The 22,464-nt window shown below is 48.7% G+C and overlaps 1 protein-coding gene across 4 annotated transcripts in view; it reads left to right on the plus strand.

Moving 5' to 3' along the window:
- LOC106591355 (neurobeachin-like protein 2) overlaps nucleotides 1-22,464 on the plus strand; it is a 139,886-nt gene that overhangs the window by 54,668 nt on the left and 62,754 nt on the right. For all 4 annotated transcript variants that reach the window (XM_082975883.1, XM_082975884.1, XM_082975886.1 and 1 more), the window contains 12 exons: nucleotides 208-306; nucleotides 519-860; nucleotides 3,289-3,617; nucleotides 5,184-5,316; nucleotides 8,190-8,309; nucleotides 11,887-12,217; nucleotides 13,072-13,154; nucleotides 14,759-14,851; nucleotides 15,345-15,522; nucleotides 16,074-16,207; nucleotides 20,617-20,776; nucleotides 22,356-22,458. In XM_082975883.1, the coding sequence (XP_082832009.1) occupies nucleotides 208-306; nucleotides 519-860; nucleotides 3,289-3,617; nucleotides 5,184-5,316; nucleotides 8,190-8,309; nucleotides 11,887-12,217; nucleotides 13,072-13,154; nucleotides 14,759-14,851; nucleotides 15,345-15,522; nucleotides 16,074-16,207; nucleotides 20,617-20,776; nucleotides 22,356-22,458 (2,105 nt within the window). The remainder of the gene's footprint in view (nucleotides 1-207; nucleotides 307-518; nucleotides 861-3,288; nucleotides 3,618-5,183; nucleotides 5,317-8,189; nucleotides 8,310-11,886; nucleotides 12,218-13,071; nucleotides 13,155-14,758; nucleotides 14,852-15,344; nucleotides 15,523-16,073; nucleotides 16,208-20,616; nucleotides 20,777-22,355; nucleotides 22,459-22,464) is intronic.

Consider the following 22,464-nt stretch of genomic DNA (forward strand, 5'->3'; position numbering starts at 1 on the left):
ACTAGCCTGTCTATATTTGTTTCTCTGTACATTACTAGCCTGTCTATATTTGTTTCTCTGTACATTACTAGCCTGTCTATATTTGTTTCTCTGTACATTACTAGCCTGTCTATATTTGTTTCTCTGTACATTACTAGCCTGTCTATATTTGTTTCTCTGTACATTACTAGCCTGTCTATATTTGTGTCTCTGTTCTTCTGCCTCCAGGAAGTTTTCAAGGAGAGGATTGGCTACTCCCAGCTGTTTGACGTGCTGAAGAGTCAGGGTCAGCCCACTAAACGCCTGCTGCAGGAACTCATGAACATGGTGAGCAGATCAACACCTCCTCACTTCATCTGGTTAAAGGGATACTAATGTAGAGTGTAAAGGGAGAGAATGTCATGTTGTCATGAAGGCCATTAGTCATTTACTTGTCATCGTTCTGTGGGTTAGATATATTTGGTCTTCCACAAAAACCTCTCACTCTCTCACTCCTCCCTCATTGCCCTCTTTTCTCTCCCTCTCCTTCTCTCCACTAGGCGGTGGAAGGGGAACACGCCCATGCCCATCACCTGGGTATCAGTAACGACCAGCCCCTCCTCCTCCTCCTACAGTGGCTGCCTGACCTGGCCCCCCAGAGGGACCTTCAGCTCCTGGTAGCCCAGTGGCTGGCTGCGGTCTGCGGGGGCTCCCTGTCCTGCCGTACGGTGGCTGTGGAGGCCGGCCTGGTGGGGGCTGTGCTCCATGTCCTCTCCCAGCCACAGAGACTGGACCGCCAGTGTGCCGACGGCCTCCTGGGGATGCTACAGGACATGGGGTCTCTCTGTCTGAGGCCTGCTGAGCTGAAGTCTCTGTTGAGGCTTCTCCGACCCCTCGACCAGGTATTTCATTTCAAATTGATGCTCTGTAACGCTTTCATTTGTGTAACATACAGTGTAACATACAGTGTAACATTCAGTGTAATATACAGTGTAACATTCAGTGTAACATTCAGTGTAATATACAGTGTAACATACAGTTTAATATACAGTGTAACATACAGTGTAACATACAGTGTAACATACAGTGTAACATACAGTGTAATATACAGTGTAACATACAGTGTAACATACAGTGTAATATACAGTGTAACATACAGTGTAACATACAGTGTAACATACAGTGCCCTCCGTAATTATTGGGACAGTGAAGCATTGTTTGGGGCTTTATACTCCAAATATCATACACCCCACCCAAAATGCTATCCTCCCCTGTTATTGTAATGGTGAGAGGTTAGCATGTCTTGGGGGTATGATATAAAATGCTAACCTCCCCTGTTATTGTAATGGTGAGAGGTTAGCATGTCTTGGGGGTATGATATAAAATGCTAACCTCCCCTGTTATTGTAATGGTGAGAGGTTAGCATGTCTTGGGGGTATGATATAAAATGCTAACCTCCCCTGTTATTGTAATGGTGAGAGGTTAGCATGTCTTGGGGGTATGATATAAAATGCTAACCTCCCCTGTTATTGTAATGGTGAGAGGTTAGCATGTCTTGGGGGTATGATATAAAATGCTAACCTCCCCTGTTATTGTAATGGTGAGAGGTTAGCATGTCTTGGAGGTATGATATAAAATGCTAACCTCCCCTGTTATTGTAATGGTGAGAGGTTAGCATGTCTTGGGGGTCTGATATAAAATGCTAACCTCCCCTGTTATTGTAATGGTGAGAGGTTAGCATGTCTTGGGGGTCTGATATAAAATGCTAACCTCCCCTGTTATTGTAATGGTGGGAGGTTAGCATGTCTTGAGGGTATGATATAAAATGCTAACCTCCCCTGTTATTGTAATGGTGGGAGGTTAGCATGTCTTGGTGGTGTATTTGTGCATCTGTAACTTCCTCACTCATCATTATGCACGAATCATTCAGGATTATCCGTAATCATGGTAGCATCTTCATTAATGTAGAAGTGTTAAGGAACATTCTATTCTTATTTACAATAAAAATGACTCAACACATTATTTACCATTCATTTCTATTGGGCACAAAATAGTTTTTGTTGTGTTTCAGATTAACAGCAAATACATCCAACAAGTTTGTAGAGTCACCTGTTTGATGTAGTCATTGTGTGAAAATGGGACCAAATCCTAAACTTCTGACTGCTTTAATACACATAGAAGTGCATTTGACCAAATAGTTTTGGTCTCCTAAAATTGGGAGACTATGTATTAAAAAAGGGCTGTAATTTATAAATTGTTAACCCAATATGGATGAAAGTACCCTCAAATTAAAGACGACAGTATGCACTTTAACCTCATAGTCATTGTTTGATTTCAAAAGAAAAGTGCTTCACTGTCCCAATATTTAGAGGCCACTGTAAAACCATTCAGAATCAGAACCTTATTGCCATGCAACAAAAGTTACTAAGAATTTATTTTGGTGTTGTGCATAGAAGCATCTACATCACCAACCTTAACAATTAACCCAGATATCACCTCTCCATCCAGATAGCACCCCTCTGTCCAGATAGCACCCCTCCGTCCAGATAACACCCCTCCGTCCAGATAACACCCCTCCGTCCAGATAGCACCCCTCCGTCCAGATAACACCCCTCCGTCCAGATAACACCCCTCCGTCCAGATAACACCCCTCCGTCCAGATAGCACCCCTCTGTCCAGATAACACCCCTCCGTCCAGATAGCACCCCTCCGTCCAGATAACACCCCTCCGTCCAGATAACACCCCTCCGTCCAGATAGCACCCCTCCGTCCAGATAGCACCCCTCCGTCCAGATAACACCCCTCCGTCCAGATAACACCCCTCCGTCCAGATAACACCCCTCCGTCCAGATAACACCCCTCCGTCCAGATAACACCCCTCCGTCCAGATAACACCCCTCCGTCCAGATAACACCACTCCGTCCAGATATCACCCCTCCGTCCAGATATCACCCCTCTGTCCAGATATCACCCCTCCGTCCAGATAACACCCCTCCGTCCAGATAGCACCCCTCCGTCCAGATAGCACCCCTCCGTCCAGATAGCACCCCTCTGTCCAGATAACACCCCTCCGTCCAGATAACACCCCTCCGTCCAGATAACACCCCTCCGTCCAGATAGCACCCCTCCGTCCAGATAGCACCCCTCCGTCCAGATAGCACCCCTCCGTCCAGATAGCACCCCTCCGTCCAGATAGCACCCCTCTGTCCAGATAGCACCCCTCTGTCCAGATAGCACCCCTCTGTCCAGATAGCACCCCTCTGTCCAGATAGCACCCCTCCGTCCAGATAGCACATGACCACCCTTAGATAAAATTCTCTCCCTTACCAGGGGCAGGACGTGTTGGCAGGGAAGCGGACGGGGACACACCCTTACTGCGCCCGCATCATCCGGGTGTTGGCGGCAATGGCGGCCAGGGAGGGGAAGAACAGCGCCCTGCAGTATTTTGACCTGACCCATCCCCTGGCAGGGATCATGGTGCCCACGGTCCAGCGCTGGCCAGGCAGTGGGTTTTCCTTCCACGCCTGGCTCTGTCTCAACATGGACTTCCCACAATACCACTCAGAGTTCTCCACGCCCAGCACCCGCTCGTCTGCTGGGGCACCAGGGGCGGCGACCCGGGGTATGGGCAAAGGCCCCCGCAGGAAACAGCTGTACAGGTACCAGACTGGAGAGATGGGGATACACCTAACACCACACTGCTGCTTGATGTGTGCTGGCCCAATGAGAGAGCCGGTGCTGGCCCAATGAGAGTTCCTAATGGCCCAATGAGAGAGCCGGTGCTGGCCCAATGAGAGTTCCTAATGGCCTGGTACTCAGGGCTCTATTGTCCCTCCATCAGGTCCTAATGGCCTGGTACTCAAGGCTCTATTGCCTCTCCATCAGGTTCTAATGGCCTGGTACTCAGGGCTCTATTGTCCCTCCATCAGGTCCTAATGGCCTGGTACTCAGGGCTCTATTGCCTCTCCATCAGGTCCTAATGGCCTGGTACTCAGGGCTCTATTGTCCCTCCATCAGGTCCTAATGGCCTGGTACTCAGGGCTCTATTGTCCCTCCATCAGGTCCTAATGGCCTGTTACTCAGGGCTCTATTGTCCCTCCACCAGGTCCTAATGGCCTGGTACTCAGGGCTCTATTGTCCCTCCATCAGGTCCATATGGCCTGGTACTCAGGGCTCTATTGTCCCTCCATCAGGTCCTAATGGCCTGGTACTCAGGGCTCTATTGTCCCTCCATCAGGTCCTAATGGCCTGGTACTCAGGGCTCTATTGTCCCTCCATCAGGTCCTAATGGCCTAGTACTCAGGGCTCTATTGTCTATTGTCCCTCCATCAGGTCCTAATCAGGTCCTAATCAGGTCCTAATCAGGTCCTAATGGCCTGGTACTCAGGGCTCTATTGTCCCTCTAGCCACTTTGACATCAATGCAATCTAAAATCACATGAAACACTTATCATCAAAACATTATCATGCTTTTAAAACTCCCCTCCCTGTGATGATCCATTTGAAGAAAGAAGTTCAACAGCAGGTTGAATGCCTATACATATTAGTAAAGACAAGATTACATTGAGAATAGACTGATGGGTGAATGTTGAGTGTAAAGTTTCCAAATAACTGTAAATCTAGTATATAGGACCTGTTTCAAATGATCACTTTTACACTGTGCTCACTCTCCCCGGAATGGGGAAAATATCCTTTCTATTTTATTCAGCTAAGTTCAAATATATTCTTCTTACTATAAAATCATAAAATAATGGGACGGGACTTATAAGCATATCTTGTCAGCTAAATGAACTAGCCTACAGCCTATGTCATGGAGCATAGCCAGATAACATACCGTAAGCCAACTCATATTCTGTTCTTCTGAAATCCATTTTCTTCATATCATAATGTTTCTTTAGACCTGACTAAAATAAATCATGGATTTATTATGATGGTGTCTATTACATAGATGTATTATTAGATGTTCTAAAGGCGCGTGTTATTTGTTCATTACCGGTCAATTACCGTGAGACCAGCAGGCTTTTGCATGACAATAACCGGCTGGCAAAATGTCTTGACCGCCACAGCCCTGGTTGAAAGCAATATGATTTAAAAGTATGTAACAGGCAGACTAACTTAATATTGCCACCAGTCATCAGTTGGATCAAATTCAATTCCATTCAGTTAACTTTATTGATCCCCCAAGGGGGCAGTTATTGATGTGTTTCCTGTCTCCTTGGTGCTTAGCCTGTTGACAGCCGGTGGTACAGGTTTAGAGGCTTTCTTCACCATGGAGGGAGTGTTGGTGGTGGCTGTCTGCACTAAGAAGGACTACATGGTCGTGTCCCTGCCAGAACACCCTCTAACAGACTGCTGCTGGGTAAGATACACACAGAGAGGATGGGTACAGAGGATGGGGACCAAATTGCACCCTGTTCCCTATACAGTGCACTATGTTTGACCAGGGTTAAATGTAGTGCACTATATAGAGACTATAGAGAATAGGGTGCCATTTGGGTTTATTATGGATCCTCATTAGTTCCTGCCAAGGCGGCAGATACTCTTCCTGGGTTTATTATGGATCCTCATTAGTTCCTGCCAAGGCAGCAGATACTCTTCCTGGGGTTATTATGGATCCTCATTAGTTCCTGCCAAGGCAGCAGATACTCTTCCTGGGGTTATTATGGATCCTCATTAGTTCCTGCCAAGGCAGCAGATACTCTTCCTGGGGTTTATTATGGATCCTCATTAGTTCCTGCCAAGGCAGCAGATACTCTTCCTGGGGTTTATTATGGATCCTCATTAGTTCCTGCCAAGGCAGCAGATACTCTTCCTGGGGTTATTATGGATCCTCATTAGTTCCTGCCAAGGCAGCAGCTACTCTTCCTGGGGTTATTATGGATCCTCATTAGTTCCTGCCAAGGCAGCAGCTACTCTTCCTGGGGTTATTATGGATCCTCATTAGTTCCTGCCAAGGCAGCAGATACTCTTCCTGGGGTTTATTATGGATCCTCATTAGTTCCTGCCAAGGCAGCAGATACTCTTCCTGGGGTTATTATGGATCCTCATTAGTTCCTGCCAAGGCAGCACATACTCTTCCTGGGGTTATTATGGATCCTCATTAGTTCCTGCCAAGGCAGCAGATACTCTTCCTGGGGTTTATTATGGATCCTCATTAGTTCCTGCCAAGGCAGCACATACTCTTCCTGGGGTTTATTATGGATCCTCATTAGTTCCTGCCAAGGCAGCAGATACTCTTCCTGGGGTTATTATGGATCCTCATTAGTTCCTGCCAAGGCAGCAGATACTCTTCCTGGGGTTTATTATGGATCCTCATTAGTTCCTGCCAAGGCAGCAGATACTCTTCCTGGGGTTTATTATGGATCCTAATTAGTTCCTGCCAAGGCAGCAGATACTCTTCCTGGGGTTTATTATGGATCCTCATTAGTTCCTGCCAAGGCAGCAGCTACTCTTCGTGGGGTTATTATGGATCCTCATTAGTTCCTGCCAAGGCAGCAGATACTCTTCCTGGGGTTTATTATGGATCCTCATTAGTTCCTGCCAAGGCAGCAGCTACTCTTCCTGGGGTTATTATGGATCCTCATTAGTTCCTGCCAAGGCAGCAGATACTCTTCCTGGGGTTTATTATGGATCCTCATTAGTTCCTGCCAAGGCAGCAGATACTCTTCCTGGGGTTTATTATGGATCCTCATTAGTTCCTGCCAAGGCAGCAGATACTCTTCCTGGGGTTTATTATGGATCCTCATTAGTTCCTGCCAAGGCAGCAGATACTCTTCCTGGGGTTATTATGGATCCTCATTAGTTCCTGCCAAGGCAGCAGATACTCTTCCTGGGGTTATTATGGATCCTCATTAGTTCCTGCCAAGGCAGCAGATACTCTTCCTGGGGTTTATTATGGATCCTCATTAGTTCCTGCCAAGGCAGCAGATACTCTTCCTGGGGTTTATTATGGATCCTCATTAGTTCCTGCCAAGGCAGCAGATACTCTTCCTGGGGTTTATTATGGATCCTCATTAGTTCCTGCCAAGGCAGCAGATACTCTTCCTGGGGTTATTATGGATCCTCATTAGTTCCTGCCAAGGCAGCAGATACTCTTCCTGGGGTTATTATGGATCCTCATTAGTTCCTGCCAAGGCAGCAGATACTCTTCCTGGGGTTATTATGGATCCTCATTAGTTCCTGCCAAGGCAGCAGCTACTCTTCCTGGGGTTTATTATGGATCCTCATTAGTTCCTGCCAAGGCAGCAGATACTCTTCCTGGGGTTATTATGGATCCTCATTAGTTCCTGCCAAGGCAGCAGATACTCTTCCTGGGGTTTATTATGGATCCTCATTAGTTCCTGCCAAGGCAGCAGATACTCTTCCTGGGGTTTATTATGGATCCTCATTAGTTCCTGCCAAGGCAGCAGATACTCTTCCTGGGGTTTATTATGGATCCTCATTAGTTCCTGCCAAGGCAGCAGATACTCTTCCTGGGGTTTATTATGGATCCTCATTAGTTCCTGCCAAGGCAGCAGATACTCTTCCTGGGGTTTATTATGGATCCTCATTAGTTCCTGCCAAGGCAGCAGCTACTCTTCCTGGGGTCGAGCAACATGAAGACAGTTATATACAATTTTAAATATGACATGACATTACATTTTGTAACACTTTTCACAACACATTAAGTGTGTTTCCTCAGGCCACTACTCCCAGACCACTACTCCATTCGGGATGCAATCAGAGACCGAGACACAGGCTGTCAATTACGGAGTTGTTTCCCCATCTTATCTGACAGCCCTGATGTAAGCTGGGATCAGCCAGTTAGCAGCTGTGCCATCTGTTCACTACAGCTGTGTTGTTACTCTAATGAATGATCATTGTCAGGGACTGTTTAATAATGGATGTTTAACTAGTTCAAGACAAACTCATGTTTCTAGATTCTGGAGAAAGCACAATAATCTAGCAGGCATACCTTGCATAGAAGTCATATTTTACCTGCAATATACTGAGTAAAGACTATTTTCTCTTCTCGCTCTCTCCCTGTCTCTCTCTTCTCGCTCTCCCCTCCTCCCTCTCTCTCTCTCTCTCTCTCTTCTCGCTCTCTCTCCTCCCTCTCTCCTGCTCTCTCTTCTCGCTCTCTCTTCTCGCTCTCCTCCCTCTCGCTCTCTCTCTTCTCCCTCTCACTCTCTCTCTTCTCCCTCTCGCTCTCCTCCTTTCTCTTCCTCTCTCTCTCTCTTCTCCTCCCCACAGCACTCTGTGGGTATAGTCCATATTCCCGGCCGCCGTCCCTTCGGTCAGAATCTGGTCACCGTCTACATCGATGGAGAACAGCGCAAGACAGCCCAGCTCCGATTCCCCTCGCTCAATGAGGTGAGAGACTGAGACAATGGGGTGAAGGACTTTACTAAATTGGAAAGCAAAATATGGTTGGAATAGGACAAAATATGTCTGGAATAGGACATAGGCTGAGAGCAAAGTGCGAAAGACAGACATAGAAAATTGAAAGACAGTGGTTTATGATCATCAGTTCTCTCTTGTTAGATTTATTGGATTTTTTTACCTTTTACATCTGTTCTGTTTTCATGGTAACCGTTTAAACCTGAGGTCTTGCTGGGTCCATTACTGCTGCATTATCCATCCTGGGTCCATCACGGCTGCATTAGCCATCCTGGGTCCATTACGGCTGCTTTAACCATCCTGGGTCCATTACGGCTGCATTAGCCATCCTGGGTCCATTACTGCTGCATTAGCCATCCTGGGTCCATTACGGCTGCATTAGCCATCCTGGGTCCATTACGGCTGCATTAGCCATCCTGGGTCCATTACGGCTGCATTAGCCATCCTGGGTCCATTACGGCTGCTTTAACCATCCTGGGTCCAATTCGGCTGCATTAGCCATCCTGGGTCCATTACGGCTGCATTAGCCATCCTGGGTCCATCACGGCTGCATTAACCATCCTGGGTCCATTACGGCTGCATTAACCATCCTGGGTCCATTACGGCTGCTTTAACCATCCTGGGTCCATTACGGCTGCATTAACCATCCAGGGTCCATTACGGCTGCATTAACCATCCTGGGTCCATTACGGCTGCTTTAACCATCCTGGGTCCATTACGGCTGCTTTAACCATCCTGGGTCCATTACGGCTGCATTAGCCATCCTGGGTCCATTACGGCTGCATTAACCATCCTGGGTCCATTACGGCTGCATTAACCATCCTGGGTCCATTACGGCTGCATTAGCCATCCTGGGTCCATTACGGCTGCATTAACCATCCTGGGTCCATTACGGCTGCATTAGCCATCCTGGGTCCATTACGGCAGCATTAGCCATCCTGGGTCCATTACGGCAGCATTAGCCATCCTGGGTCCATTACGGCAGCATTAGCCATCCTGGGTCCATTACGGCTGCATTAGCCATCCTGGGTCCATTACGGCTGCATTAACCATCCTGGGTCCATTACGGCTGCATTAGCCATCCTGCAACAGATTGGCTAGTGAAATGCACACTCGGAACTCTGATTGAACATGTCTGATTGCATGTCTTGTTGGTGCATCTCTTGTTGGTGCATGTCTTGTTGGTGCATCTCTTGTTGGTACATGTCTTGCTGGTTCATGTCTTGTTGGTGCATCTCTTGTTGGTTCATCTCTTGTTGGTTCATGTCTTGTTGGTGCATCTCTTGTTGGTGCATCTCTTGTTGGTACATTTGTTGTTGGTGCATGTCTTGTTGGTGCATGTCTTGTTGGTGCATGTCTTGTTGGTGCATCTCTTGTTGGTACATGTCTTGTTGGTGCATCTCTTGTTGGTGCATCTCTTGTTGGTTCATCTCTAGTTGGTGCATCTCTTGTTGGTTCATCTCTAGTTGGTGCATCTCTTGTTGGTGCATCTCTTGTTGGTGCATCTCTTGTTGGTGCATCTCTTGTTGGTGCATCTCTTGTTGGTACATCTCTTGTTGGTGCATCTCTTGTTGGTGCATCTCTAGTTGGTGCATCTCTTGTTGGTTCATCTCTAGTTGGTGCATCTCTTGTTGGTGCATCTCTTGTTGGTTCATCTCTTGTTGGTGCATCTCTTGTTGGTTCATCTCTTGTTGGTGCATCTCTTGTTGGTTCATCTCTTGTTGGTGCATGTCTTGTTGGTGCATGTCTTGTTGGTGCATCTCTTGTTGGTACATGTGTTGTTGGTAAATGTCTTGTTGGTACATGTGTTGTTGGTGCATGTCTTGTTGGTGCATCTCTTGTTGGTACATCTCTTGTTGGTGCATCTCTTGTTGGTGCATCTCTTGTTGGTTCATCTCTAGTTGGTGCATCTCTTGTTGGTGCATCTCTTGTTGGTGCATCTCTTGTTGGTGCATCTCTTGTTGGTGCATCTCTTGTTGGTACATGTCTTGTTGGTCTGTCTTGTTGGTGCATGTCTTGTTGGTGCATCTCTTGTTGGTTCATCTCTTGTTGGTGCATCTCTTGTTGGTTCATCTCTTGTTGGTGCATGTCTTGTTGGTGCATGTCTTGTTGGTGCATCTCTTGTTGGTACATGTGTTGTTGGTAAATGTCTTGTGGGTACATGTGTTGTTGGTGCATGTCATGTTGGTGCATGTCTTGTTGGTACATGTCTTGTTGGTGCATCTCTTGTTGGTACATGTCTTGTTGGTAGATCTACTGGGTCTGACTGGGTGGATAGCTAACAGTAACACTTATGTCTAACTTTCTCCTCCCTCCCTTCCTACACCCTCCCTCCCTCCCTACTCCATCATTCCCTATTCACTGCATCCCTCCATCCCTACACCCTCCTTTCTTATTCCCTCTCTACCTACTCCCTACTTCCTCCCTCCCTACTCCCTCCTTCCTCCCTCCCTACACCCACCTTTCTTTTTCACTCTCTTCTCCCTTCTTCCCTACTCCCTCCCTCCCTACTCCCTCATTCCCTATTCACCCCCTCCCTCCCTACTCCCTCATTCCCTATTCACTCCCTACTCCCTCATTCCCTATTCACTCCATCCCTCCCTCCCTACACCCTCCTTTCTTATTCACTCTCTACTCCCTCCCTCCCTACTCCCTCCTTCCCTATTCACTCCTCCCTCCCTACTCCCTCATTCCCTATTCACTCCTCCCTCCCTCCTCCCTCCCTCCCTACACCCACCTTTCTTATTCACTCTCTTCTCCCTTCCTCCCTACTCCCTCATTCCCTATTCACTCCCTCCCTCCACCCACCTTTCTTATTCACTCTCTTCTCCCTCCCTCCCTACTCCCTCATTCCCTATTCACTCCTCCCTCCCTACTCCCTCATTCCCTATTCACTCCTCCCTCCCTACTCCCTCCTTCCCTATTCACTCCTCCCTCCCTACTCCCTCATTCCCTATTCACTCCTCCCTCCCTACTCCCTCCTTCCCTATTCACTCCATCCCTCCCTCCCTACACCCACCTTTCTTATTCACTCTCTACTCCCTCCCTCCCTACTCCCTCCTTCCCTATTCACTCCTCCCTCCCTACTCCCTCCTTCCCTATTCACTCCTCCCTCCCTACTCCCTCCTTCCCTATTCACTCCTCCCTCCCTACTCACTCCCTCCTTCCCTATTCACTCCTCCCTCCCTACTCCCTCCTTCCCTATTCACTCCTCCCTCCCTACTCCCTCCTTCCCTATTCACTCCTCCCTCCCTACTCCCTCATTCCCTATTCACTCCTCCCTCCCTACTCCCTCCTTCCCTATTCATTCCTCCCTCCCTACTCCCTCATTCCCTATTCACTCCTCCCTCCCTCCTTCCTCCCTCCCTACACCCTCTTTTCTTATTCACTCTCTACCCTCCCTCCCTACTTCCTCCCTCCCTACTCCCTCCTTCCCTATTCACTCCCTCACTCCCTACTCCCTCCCTCCATACACCCTCCTTTCTTATTCACTCTCTACTCCCTCCCTCCTCCCTTCCTACTCCCTCCCCCCTACTCCCTCCCCCTGTAGCCTTTCACCTCCTGTTGTATTGGCTCAGCAGGCCACCGTACCACCACCACCACCACCTCCCCCACCCTGCCTCCCCCCTCCTTCCACCCGGCAGAGATGGCCTTCCCCGCCCACGCCCCCCCCATCACCCGCTCCCAGTCCTTCCCAGCCTCCTTTGCGGCGGGCCGCTGGGGGTCTGGGCCCTTGCGTGACGCTCCCGTCCACACCATCCCCGCCGGGCTGCAGGACACAGAGTGGGGCACGCCCACCTCACTGGATGGGCTCCTGGGGACCGCCTTCATCTGTCATGAGGCCCTGCAGCCAGCGCACACCAAGGCCCTATACACTGCTGGTATACACACACACACACACACACACACACACACACACACACACACACACACACACACACACACACACACACACACACACCAAGGTCTGATACACTGCTGGTACATACACACACACCAAGGCCCTATACACTGCTGGTACACACACCAAGGCCCTATACACTGCTGGTACACACACACACACACACCAAGGCCCGATACACTGCTGGTACATACACACACACCAAGGCCCTATATGCTGCTGGTACACACACACACACACACCAAGGCCCGATACACTGCTGGTACATACACACACACCAAGGCCCTATATGCTGCTGGTACACACACACACACACACCAAGGCCCGATACACTGCTGGTACATACACACACACCAAGGCCCTATATGCTGCTGGTACACACACACACACACACCAAGGCCCGATACACTGCTGGTACATACACACACACCAAGGGCATATGCTGCTGGTAAGATTAGGACTTACTTTATTGTCCTGAGGGGTAATTGGTCTGAACATTAAAAAGTGCTGCTGCCTTCACATAGAATATCACATCATCATACAGCATCAATAATATAAGCAGCCCTCTTCCCACACACACAAGGCTGTAACTTGGTGGTCAGTTCCACATGGTTTAAGGCCTACTGGCCAGACTCCAGTTGTTGTCTTCTACCCTCTTCTACTTCTGTCTCCCCTACTAGTTAGTAGTTTTATTTACAGGGGGACCGAACATTGTATACAGTACACACTACACACACTAGCTAGGCCACACACACTAGGGCCATACATTCTGCATTATCTACACACACCCAACACACTATATATAGTAACCTTGTAACCCTCCCTGCCTCGCAGGCCCCAACCATGTGTCCCTGTTCAAGGCAGATGGAGAGCTGTCGGACCTCAACAGTAAACTGCTTCTCTACTACACTCCTCAGGTGGGTGGCTCCCTCACAGGCTCCTCCCAGACACAGGCTCCTCCCAGAACACAGTTACAATGTACTAAAAACAAGTAGTAACGCTGTAGTAACAACAGGTAGTAACAATGTATTAAAAACAAGTAGTAATGCTGTAGTAACAATGTACTAAAAACAAGTAGTAACGCTGTAGTAACAACAGGTAGTAACGCTGTAGTAACAACAGGTAGTAACAATGTACTAAAAACAACTAGTAACAATGTGCTAAAACAGGTAGTAACAAGTAGTAACTCTGTAGTAACAACAGGTAGTAACGCTGTACTAAAACAGGTAGTAACGCTGTACTAAAAACAGGTAGTAACGCTGTACTAAAAACAGGTAGTAACGCTGTACAAAACAAGTAGTAACGCTGTAGTAACAACAGGTAGTAACAATGTATTAAAAACAAGTAGTAACGCTGTAGTAACAGGTAGTAACAATGTACTAAAAACAAGTAGTAATGCTGTAGTAACAACAGGTAGTAACAATGTACTAAAAACAAGTAGTAACGCTGTAGTAACAACAGGTAGTAACAATGTACTAAAAACAAGTAGTAACGCTGTAGTAACAATGTACTAAAAACAAGTAGTAATGCTGTAGTAACAACAGGTAGTAACAATGTACTAAAAACAAGTAGTAACGCTGTAGTAACAACAGGTAGTAACAATGTACTAAAAACAAGTACTAATGCTGTAGTAACAACAGGTATTAACAATGTACTAAAAACAACTAGTAACAATGTACTAAAACAGGTAGTAACAAGTTGTAACTCTGTAGTAACAACAGGTAGTAACGCTGTACTAAAAACAGGTAGTAACGCTGTACTAAACAGGTAGTAACGCTGTACTAAAAACAGGTAGTAACGCTGTACTAAACAGGTAGTAACGCTGTACTAAAAACGGGTAGTAACGCTGTACTAAAAACAGGTAGTAACGCTGTACTAAAAACGGGTAGTAGCGCTGTACTAAAAACGGGTAGTAATGCTGGAGCAACAACGGGTAGTAACGCTGGAGCAGCAACGGGTAGTAACGCTGGAGCAACAACGGGTAGTAACGCTGGAGCAACAACGGGTAGTAACGCTGGAGCAACAACGGGTAGTAACGCTGGAGCAACAACGGGTAGTAACGCTGGAGCAACAACGGGTAGTAACGCTGGAGCTACAACGGGTAGTAACGCTGGAGCAACAACGGGTAGTAACGCTGGAGCAACAACGGGTAGTAACGCTGGAGCAACAACGGGTAGTAACGCTGGAGCAACAACGGGTAGTAACGCTGGAGCAACAACGGGTAGTAACGCTGGAGCAACACGGGTAGTACGCTGGAGCAACAACGGGTAGTAACGCTGGAGCAACAACGGGTAGTAACGCTGGAGCAACAACGGGTAGTACGCTGGAGCAACAACGGGTAGTAACGCTGGAGCAACAACGGGTAGTAACGCTGGAGCTACAACGGGTAGTAACGCTGGAGCAACAACGGGTAGTAACACTGGAGCAACAACGGGTAGTAACGCTGGAGCAACAACGGGTAGTAACGCTGGAGCAACAACGGGTAGTAACGCTGTCATTAAAACACTTGTATTTGTCTCAGGCCTTCAAGAGTCAGATCTGTGTGGACCTGTCTCCTAACCACCAGTATGATGGCAGACTGACAGGCCACAGGGTGGTGAACTGGGACATCAAGGTGTGTTGCTATTCAATCTCCCTCCAACAGTTGCTACGGTCTTTGTTAACCAAGAGCTCAGTAAACTAGTTGGACCTGGCTCTGACAACATCACTGTGTTTAGGTGAGGGTTCCTCGAGTGACAAGACTTTGTCTATGTGTATGTCTCTGTGCCTGACTGTGTGTATGTCTCTGTGCCTGACTGTGTGTATGTCTCTGTGTCTGACTGTGTGTGTGTGTCTCTCTATGTATGTATGTGTCTATGTATGTCTCTGTGTGTGACTGTGTGTATGTATGTATGTCTCTGTGTGTGACTGTGTGTATGTATGTATGTCTCTGTGTGTGACTGTGTGTATGTATGTCTCTGTGTGTGACTGTGTGTATGTATGTATGTCTCTGTGTGTGACTGTGTGTATGTATGTATGTCTCTGTGTGTGACTGTGTGTATGTATGTATGTCTCTGTGTGTGACTGTGTGTGTGTATGTATGTATGTCTCTGTGTGTATCCCTGTAGGATGTGTTGAACACAGTGGGGGGAATGGGGGTTCTACTGCCCCTCCTGGAACAGGTGTGTGAGGCAGAGCAGGTGGAGGGAGGAGGTCAGGAGACGTCAGACCTGCTGGGACCAGAACTAACCTGTAGCTCCTCCCGGGGGCCTGTCGGCATGCTGCTGCCACTGGGCAAGTCCTCCGGTCAGTAGCCTGTACAGGGTCCAGTGTGTGTTTGTACTGCTGTATGTGTGTGTTGGAGATAATACAGAGACAGATATTATACTGTATTATCAACTGGGGGGTTCCAGCCCTGAATGCTAATTGGCTGAAACAGCATTTCAGCCATTTCAGCCACAATATACCCGCAGGTATACTTGTTTACTGCTCAAATTACATTCGTAACCAGTTTCTAATAGCAATAAGGCACCTCAGGGGGTTTGAGGTATATGGCCCCTAGACCACGGCTAAGGGCTGTATCCAGGCACCTTGTTGTGTCGTGCTTAAGAACAGCCCTTAGCCGTGGTATATTGGCCTTATATCACACCCCCTTGGGCCTTAGTGCTTAATTAACCTACTTTGCAAGGTCAGTGGGTGTTAAAGAGCTACGTTACTGGGAATACTGATTGAATTTAGTAGTTTGGACATTTTGATTGTGGAAATGGTGCTCCGTGAACACTGATGAAGCGTTATCGTACTCAATAGGCTTATTTTACCTCAATTCATTTGTGTGTGTGTGTGTGTGTGTGTGTCAGATGGTCGGCTGGAGAGGAACAGTGTAGCAGCCTTCCTGCTGATGGTGAAGAATCTGATTCGTCATCACCCTGTCAACCAGGAGAGTCTACTGAACTGCCACGGACCCAGCATTATAGGAGCCATGCTCACTAAGGTACTGGCCCATTATAGGAAACATGCTCACTAAGGTACTGGCCCATTATAGGAGCCATGCTCACTAAGGTACTGACCCGTTATAGGAGCCATGCTCACTAAGGTACTGACCCAGCATTATAGGAGCCATGCTCACTAAGGTACTGGCCCGTTATAGGAGCCATGCTCACTAAGGTACTGACCCGTTATAGGAGCCATGCTCACTAAGGAGCCATGCTCACTAAGGTACTGACCCGTTATAGGAGCCATGCTCACTAAGGTACTGGCCCATTATAGGAGCCATGCTCACTAAGGTACTGACCCGTTATAGGAGCCATGCTCACTAAGGTACTGGCCCGTTATAGGAGCCATGCTCGCTAAGGTACTGACCCGTTATAGGAGCCATGCTCACTAAGGTACTGGCCCGTTATAGGAGCCATGCTCACTAAGGTACTGGCCCGTTATAGGAGCCATGCTCACTAAGGTACTGACCCGTTATAGGAGCCATGCTCACTAAGGTACTGGCCCGTTATAGGAGCCATGCTCACTAAGGTACTGACCCAGCATTATAGGAGCCATGTTCACTAGGGTACTGACCCGTTATAGGAGCCATGCTCACTAGGGTACTGGCCCACTATAGGAGCCATGTTCACTAGGGTACTGGCCCGTTATAGGAGCCATGTTCACTAAGGTACTGGCCCGTTATAGGAGCCATGCTCACTAAGGTACTGGCCCGTTATAGGAACCATGCTCACTAAGGTACTGACCCAGCATTATAGGAGCCATGCTCACTAAGGTACTGGCCCGTTATAGGAGCCATGTTCACTAAGGTACTGGCCCACTATAGGAGCCATGCTCACTAAGGTACTGGCCCGTTATAGGAGCCATGCTCACTAAGGTACTGGCCCAGCATTATAGGAGCCATGCTCACTAAGGTACTGACCCGTTATAGGAGCCATGCTCACTAAGGTACTGGCCCGTTATAGGAGCCATGCTCACTAAGGTACTGGCCCATTATAGGAGCCATGCTCACTAAGGTACTGACCCAGCATTATAGGAGCCATGCTCACTAAGGTACTGACCCGTTATAGGAGCCATGCTCACTAAGGTACTGGCCCGTTATAGGAGCCATGCTCACTAAGGTACTGACCCGTTATAGGAGCCATGCTCACTAAGGTACTGGCCCATTATAGGAGCCATGCTCACTAAGGTACTGGCCCATTATAGGAGCCATGTTCACTAGGGTACTGGCCCGTTATAGGAGCCATGTTCACTAAGGTACTGACCCGTTATAGGAGCCATGCTCACTAAGGTACTGGCCCATTATAGGAGCCATGCTCACTAAGGTACTGGCCCATTATAGGAGCCATGCTCACTAAGGTACTGGCCCGTTATAGGAGCCATGCTCACTAAGGTACTGGCCCATTATAGGAGCCATGTTCACTAGGGTACTGGCCCGTTATAGGAGCCATGTTCACTAGGGTACTGGCCCATTATAGGAGCCATGCTCACTAAGGTACTGGCCCGTTATAGGAGCCATGTTCACTAGGATACTGGCCCATTATAGGAGCCATGTTCACTAGGGTACTGGCCCATTATAGGAGCCATGCTCACTAAGGTACTGGCCCGTTATAGGAGCCATGTTCACTAGGATACTGGCCCATTATAGGAGCCATGCTCACTAAGGTACTGGCCCGTTATAGGAGCCATGCTCACTAAGATACTGGCCCATTATAGGAGCCATGCTCACTAAGGTACTGGCCCATTATAGGAGCCATGTTCACTAGGGTACTGGCCCGTTATAGGAGCCATGTTCACTAGGGTACTGGCCCATTATAGGAGCCATGCTCACTAAGGTACTGGCCCGTTATAGGAGCCATGTTCACTAGGATACTGGCCCATTATAGGAGCCATGTTCACTAGGGTACTGGCCCATTATAGGAGCCATGCTCACTAAGGTACTGGCCCGTTATAGGAGCCATGTTCACTAGGATACTGGCCCATTATAGGAGCCATGCTCACTAAGGTACTGGCCCGTTATAGGAGCCATGCTCACTAAGATACTGGCCCATTATAGGAGCCATGTTCACTAAGGTACTGGCCCGTTATAGGAGCCATGTTCACTAGGATACTGGCCCGTTATAGGAGCCATGCTCACTAAGGTACTGGCCCGTTATAGGAGCCATGTTCACTAGGATACTGGCCCATTATAGGAGCCATGCTCACTAGGGTACTGGCCCGTTATAGGAGCCATGTTCACTAAGATACTGGCCCATTATAGGAGCCATGTTCACTAAGGTACTGGCCCGTTATAGGAGCCAAATTCACTAAGATACTGGCCCATTATAGGAGCCATGTTCACTAAGGTACTGGCCCGTTATAGGAGCCATGTTCACTAGGATACTGGCCCGTTATAGGAGCCATGCTCACTAGGGTACTGGCCCGTTATAGGAGCCATGTTCACTAGGATACTGGCCCGTTATAGGAGCCATGTTCACTAGGGTACTGTCCCGTTATAGGAGCCATGTTCACTAGGGTACTGTCCCATTATAGGAGCCATGTTCACTAGGGTACTGACCCATTATAGGAGCCATGCTCACTAGGGTACTGTCCCGTTATAGGAGCCATGTTCACTAGGGTACTGGCCCATTATAGGAGCCATGCTCACTAAGGTACTGTCCCGTTATAGGAGCCATGTTCACTAGGGTACTGTCCCATTATAGGAGCCATGTTCACTAGGGTACTGTCCCATTATAGGAGCCATGTTCACTAGGGTACTGTCCCATTATAGGAGCCATGCTCACTAGGGTACTGTCCCATTATAGGAGCCATGTTCACTAGGGTACTGTCAGTAAACAATGGGAATGACTTAGATTTAAGTAGCAGTTAAAACCTGGGTCATGTTATTGTGTGTAGATGTGTATCCATAGTAGCTAATGTCCAGACCAGAGCATCATCTTCCTACAGTACTGTAGTAGCTAATGTCCAGACCAGAGCCATCATCATTCTACGGTATTGTAGTAGCTAATGTCCAGACCAGAGCATCATCATCCTACAGTACTGTAGTAGCTAATGTTCAGACCAGAGCATCATCATCCTACAGTACTGTAGTAGCTAATGTCCAGACCAGAGCCATCATCATCCTACAGTACTGTAGTAGCTAATGTCCAGACCAGAGCATCATCATCCTACAGTACTGTAGTAGCTAATGTCCAGACCAGAGCATCATCATCCTACAGTACTGTAGTAGCTAATGTCCAGACCAGAGCATCATCATCCTACGGTACTGTAGTAGCTAATGTCCAGACCAGAGCGTCATCATCCTACAGTACTGTAGTAGCTAATGTCCAGACCAGAGCATCATCATCCTACATTACTGTAGTAGCTAATGTCCAGACCAGAGCCATCATCATCCTACAGTACTGTAGTACAGTAGGACAGATAAACAGTACAAACACTTGTACATCTTGTCTCCCTTTTTAATCTTCTACTCTTGTCGTGTTACATGGAGCATGTTATGAGAAGCACATTTCTGCGAAAGTAGACAATCTCATCTCTCTCTTCCTCCCCCATCTCTCTCCCTCCCCGTCTCTCTCTCCCTCCCCCGTCTCTCTCTCTCTCCCCCGTGTCTCTCTCTCTCTCTCTCTCTCCCCCGTCTCTCTCTCTCTCCCCCGTCTCTCTCTCTCTCCCCCGTCTCTCTCTTTCTCTCCCTCCCCCGTCTCTCTCTCTCCCTCCCCCGTCTCTCTCTCTCTCCCCCGTGTCTCCTCTCTCTCTCTCTCCCCCGTCTCTCTCTCTCTCCCCCGTCTCTCTCTCTCTCCCCCGTCTCTCTCTTTCTCTCCCTCCCCCGTCTCTCTCTCTCCCTCCCCCGTCTCGCTCTCTCTCTCCCTCCCCCGTCTCGCTCTCTCTCCCTCCCCCGTCTCGCTCTCTCTCTCCCTCCCCCGTCTCTCTCTCTCCCTCCCCCGTCTCTCTCTCTCTCCCTCCCCCGTCTCTCTCTCTCTCTCCCTCCCCCGTCTCTCTCTCTCTCTCCCTCCCCCGTCTCTCTCTCTCTCTCCCTCCCCCGTCTCTCTCTCTCTCCCTCCTCCGTCTCTCTCTCTCTCCCCGTCTCTCTCTCTCTCCCTCCCCCTCTCTCCCTCCCCCATCTCTCTCTCTCTCCCTCCCCCGTCTCTCTACCCTCCCCATCTCTCTCTCTCCCCGTCTCTCTCTCTCTCCCTCCCCCTCTCTCCCTCCCCCGTCTCTCTCTCTCCCTCCCCCGTCTCTCTCTCTCCCTCCCCGTCTCTCTACCCTCCCCCATCTCTCTCTCTCTCTCTCTCTCTCTCTCTCTCTCTCTCTCCCTCCCCCGTCTCTCTCTCTCCCTCCCCCGTCTCTCTCTCTCCCTCCCCCGTCTCTCTCCCTCCCCCATCTCTCTCTCCCTCTCCCATCTCTTTCTCCTAGGTCCCAGGTAGTATGATGGATATGTCTGTTCTGATGGCGTGTCAGTTCCTGTTGGAGCAGGTATCCAGTGAGGAGAACAGTCCGTTGCTCCTGCAGCTCTACCAACACCTGCTATTTGACTTCCGCATCTGGAGCAGCAGCCACTTCGCTGTGTGTCTGGGTAAGAGCAGTCAGCCACTGTAGCCAGTAGACTTCCACATCTGGAGCAGCAGCCACTTCACTGTGTGTCTGGGTAAGAGCATTCAGCCACTGTAGCCAGTAGACTTCCGCATCTGGAGCAGCAGCCACTTCGCTGTGTGTCTGGGTAAGAGCAGTCAGCCACTATAGCCTGGTAGCCAGTAGACTTCCACATCTGGCCAGCAGCCACTTCGCTGTGTGTCTGGGTAAGAGCAGTCAGCCACTATAGCCTGGTAGCCAGTAGACTTCCGCATCTGGAGCAGCAGCCACTTTGCTGTGTGTCTGGGTAAGAGCAGTCAGCCACTATAGCCTGGTAGCCAGTAGACTTCCACATCTGGAGGAGCAGCCACTTCGCTGTGTGTCTGGGTAAGAGCAGTCAGCCACTATAGCCTGGTAGCCAGTAGACTTCCACATCTGGAGGAGCAGCCATTCGCTGTGTGTCTGGGTAAGAGCAGTCAGCCACTATAGCCTGGTAGCCAGTAGACTTCCACATCTGGAGGAGCAGCCATTCGCTGTGTGTCTGGGTAAGAGCAGTCAGCCACTATAGCCTGGTAGCCAGTAGACTTCCACATCTGGAGCAGCAGCCACTTTGCTGTGTGTCTGGGTAAGAGCAGTCAGCCACTATAACCTGGTAGCCAGTAGACTTCCACATCTGGAGCAGCGGCCACTTCGCTGTGTGTCTGGGTAAGAGCAGTCAGCCACTATAACCTGGTAGCCAGTAGACTTCCACATCTGGAGCAGCAGCCACTTCGCTGTGTGTCTGGGTAAGAGCAGTCAGCCACTGTAGCCTGGTTGCCAGTTCTGTAGGCCTTTGAACATCAGAGCAGTTGTTGGCTAAAGCACAAACAGATCTGGGAGGGTTATGTCTAGCGTGGCGTCCCTACAGTGTGCAAGACTATCCCAGTATCAACAGACTTTGGTCGGCTCTGTCAAAGCTAACTCTGCCACTTTCATATGCGTGTAGCCCAGGGACTTCTAGAGACAGGCTGAGACATAACCCTTTGGTACAGATGGAATATATTATCATAGCTATTACCCACTGATACTGTATGAATCAATGCCCTCCAGGATGTAAGTCTGTACTCGTGACATCATATAAATTAATGCTGTTTTCCAGTGGTACATTTTCAGACTGCATTGTCAATAACATAGAAGTGAAGGACTTGTGTCCTAAATAGCACCTTATTCCCTATAAAGTGCACCACTACTTTTGGTAGTGCCTTAAATAGGGAATAGGGTGCCATTCGGGACACAGCCAATGTGTGTGATGTGTTGTCTGTGAAGGCCATGTCCAGTACCTCCTATTGATGTGTTGTCTGAATGCCGTGTCTAGTACCTTATATTGATGTGTGGTCTGTGAAGGCCATGTCCAGTACCTCATATTGATGTGTTGTCTGTGAAGGCCATGTCCAGTACCTCATATTGATGTGTTGTCTGTGAAGGCCATGTCCAGTACCTCATATTGATGTGTTGTCTGTGAAGGCCATGTCCAGTACCTCATATTGATGTGTTGTCTGTGAAGGCCATGTCCAGTACCTCATATTGATGTGTTGTCTGTGAAGGCCATGTCCAGTACCTGTCGTCGGTGATCAAGGACGGGAAGCAGCGCATGAGGAAGAAATATGGAGTGCAGTACATCCTGGATACCATACGGACACACTACAGGTACCT

This window comes from Salmo salar, chromosome 05 (genome assembly GCF_965601325.2).
Source record: "Salmo salar chromosome 05, fSalSal1, whole genome shotgun sequence".
Classification (NCBI taxonomy): domain Eukaryota; kingdom Metazoa; phylum Chordata; class Actinopteri; order Salmoniformes; family Salmonidae; genus Salmo; species Salmo salar.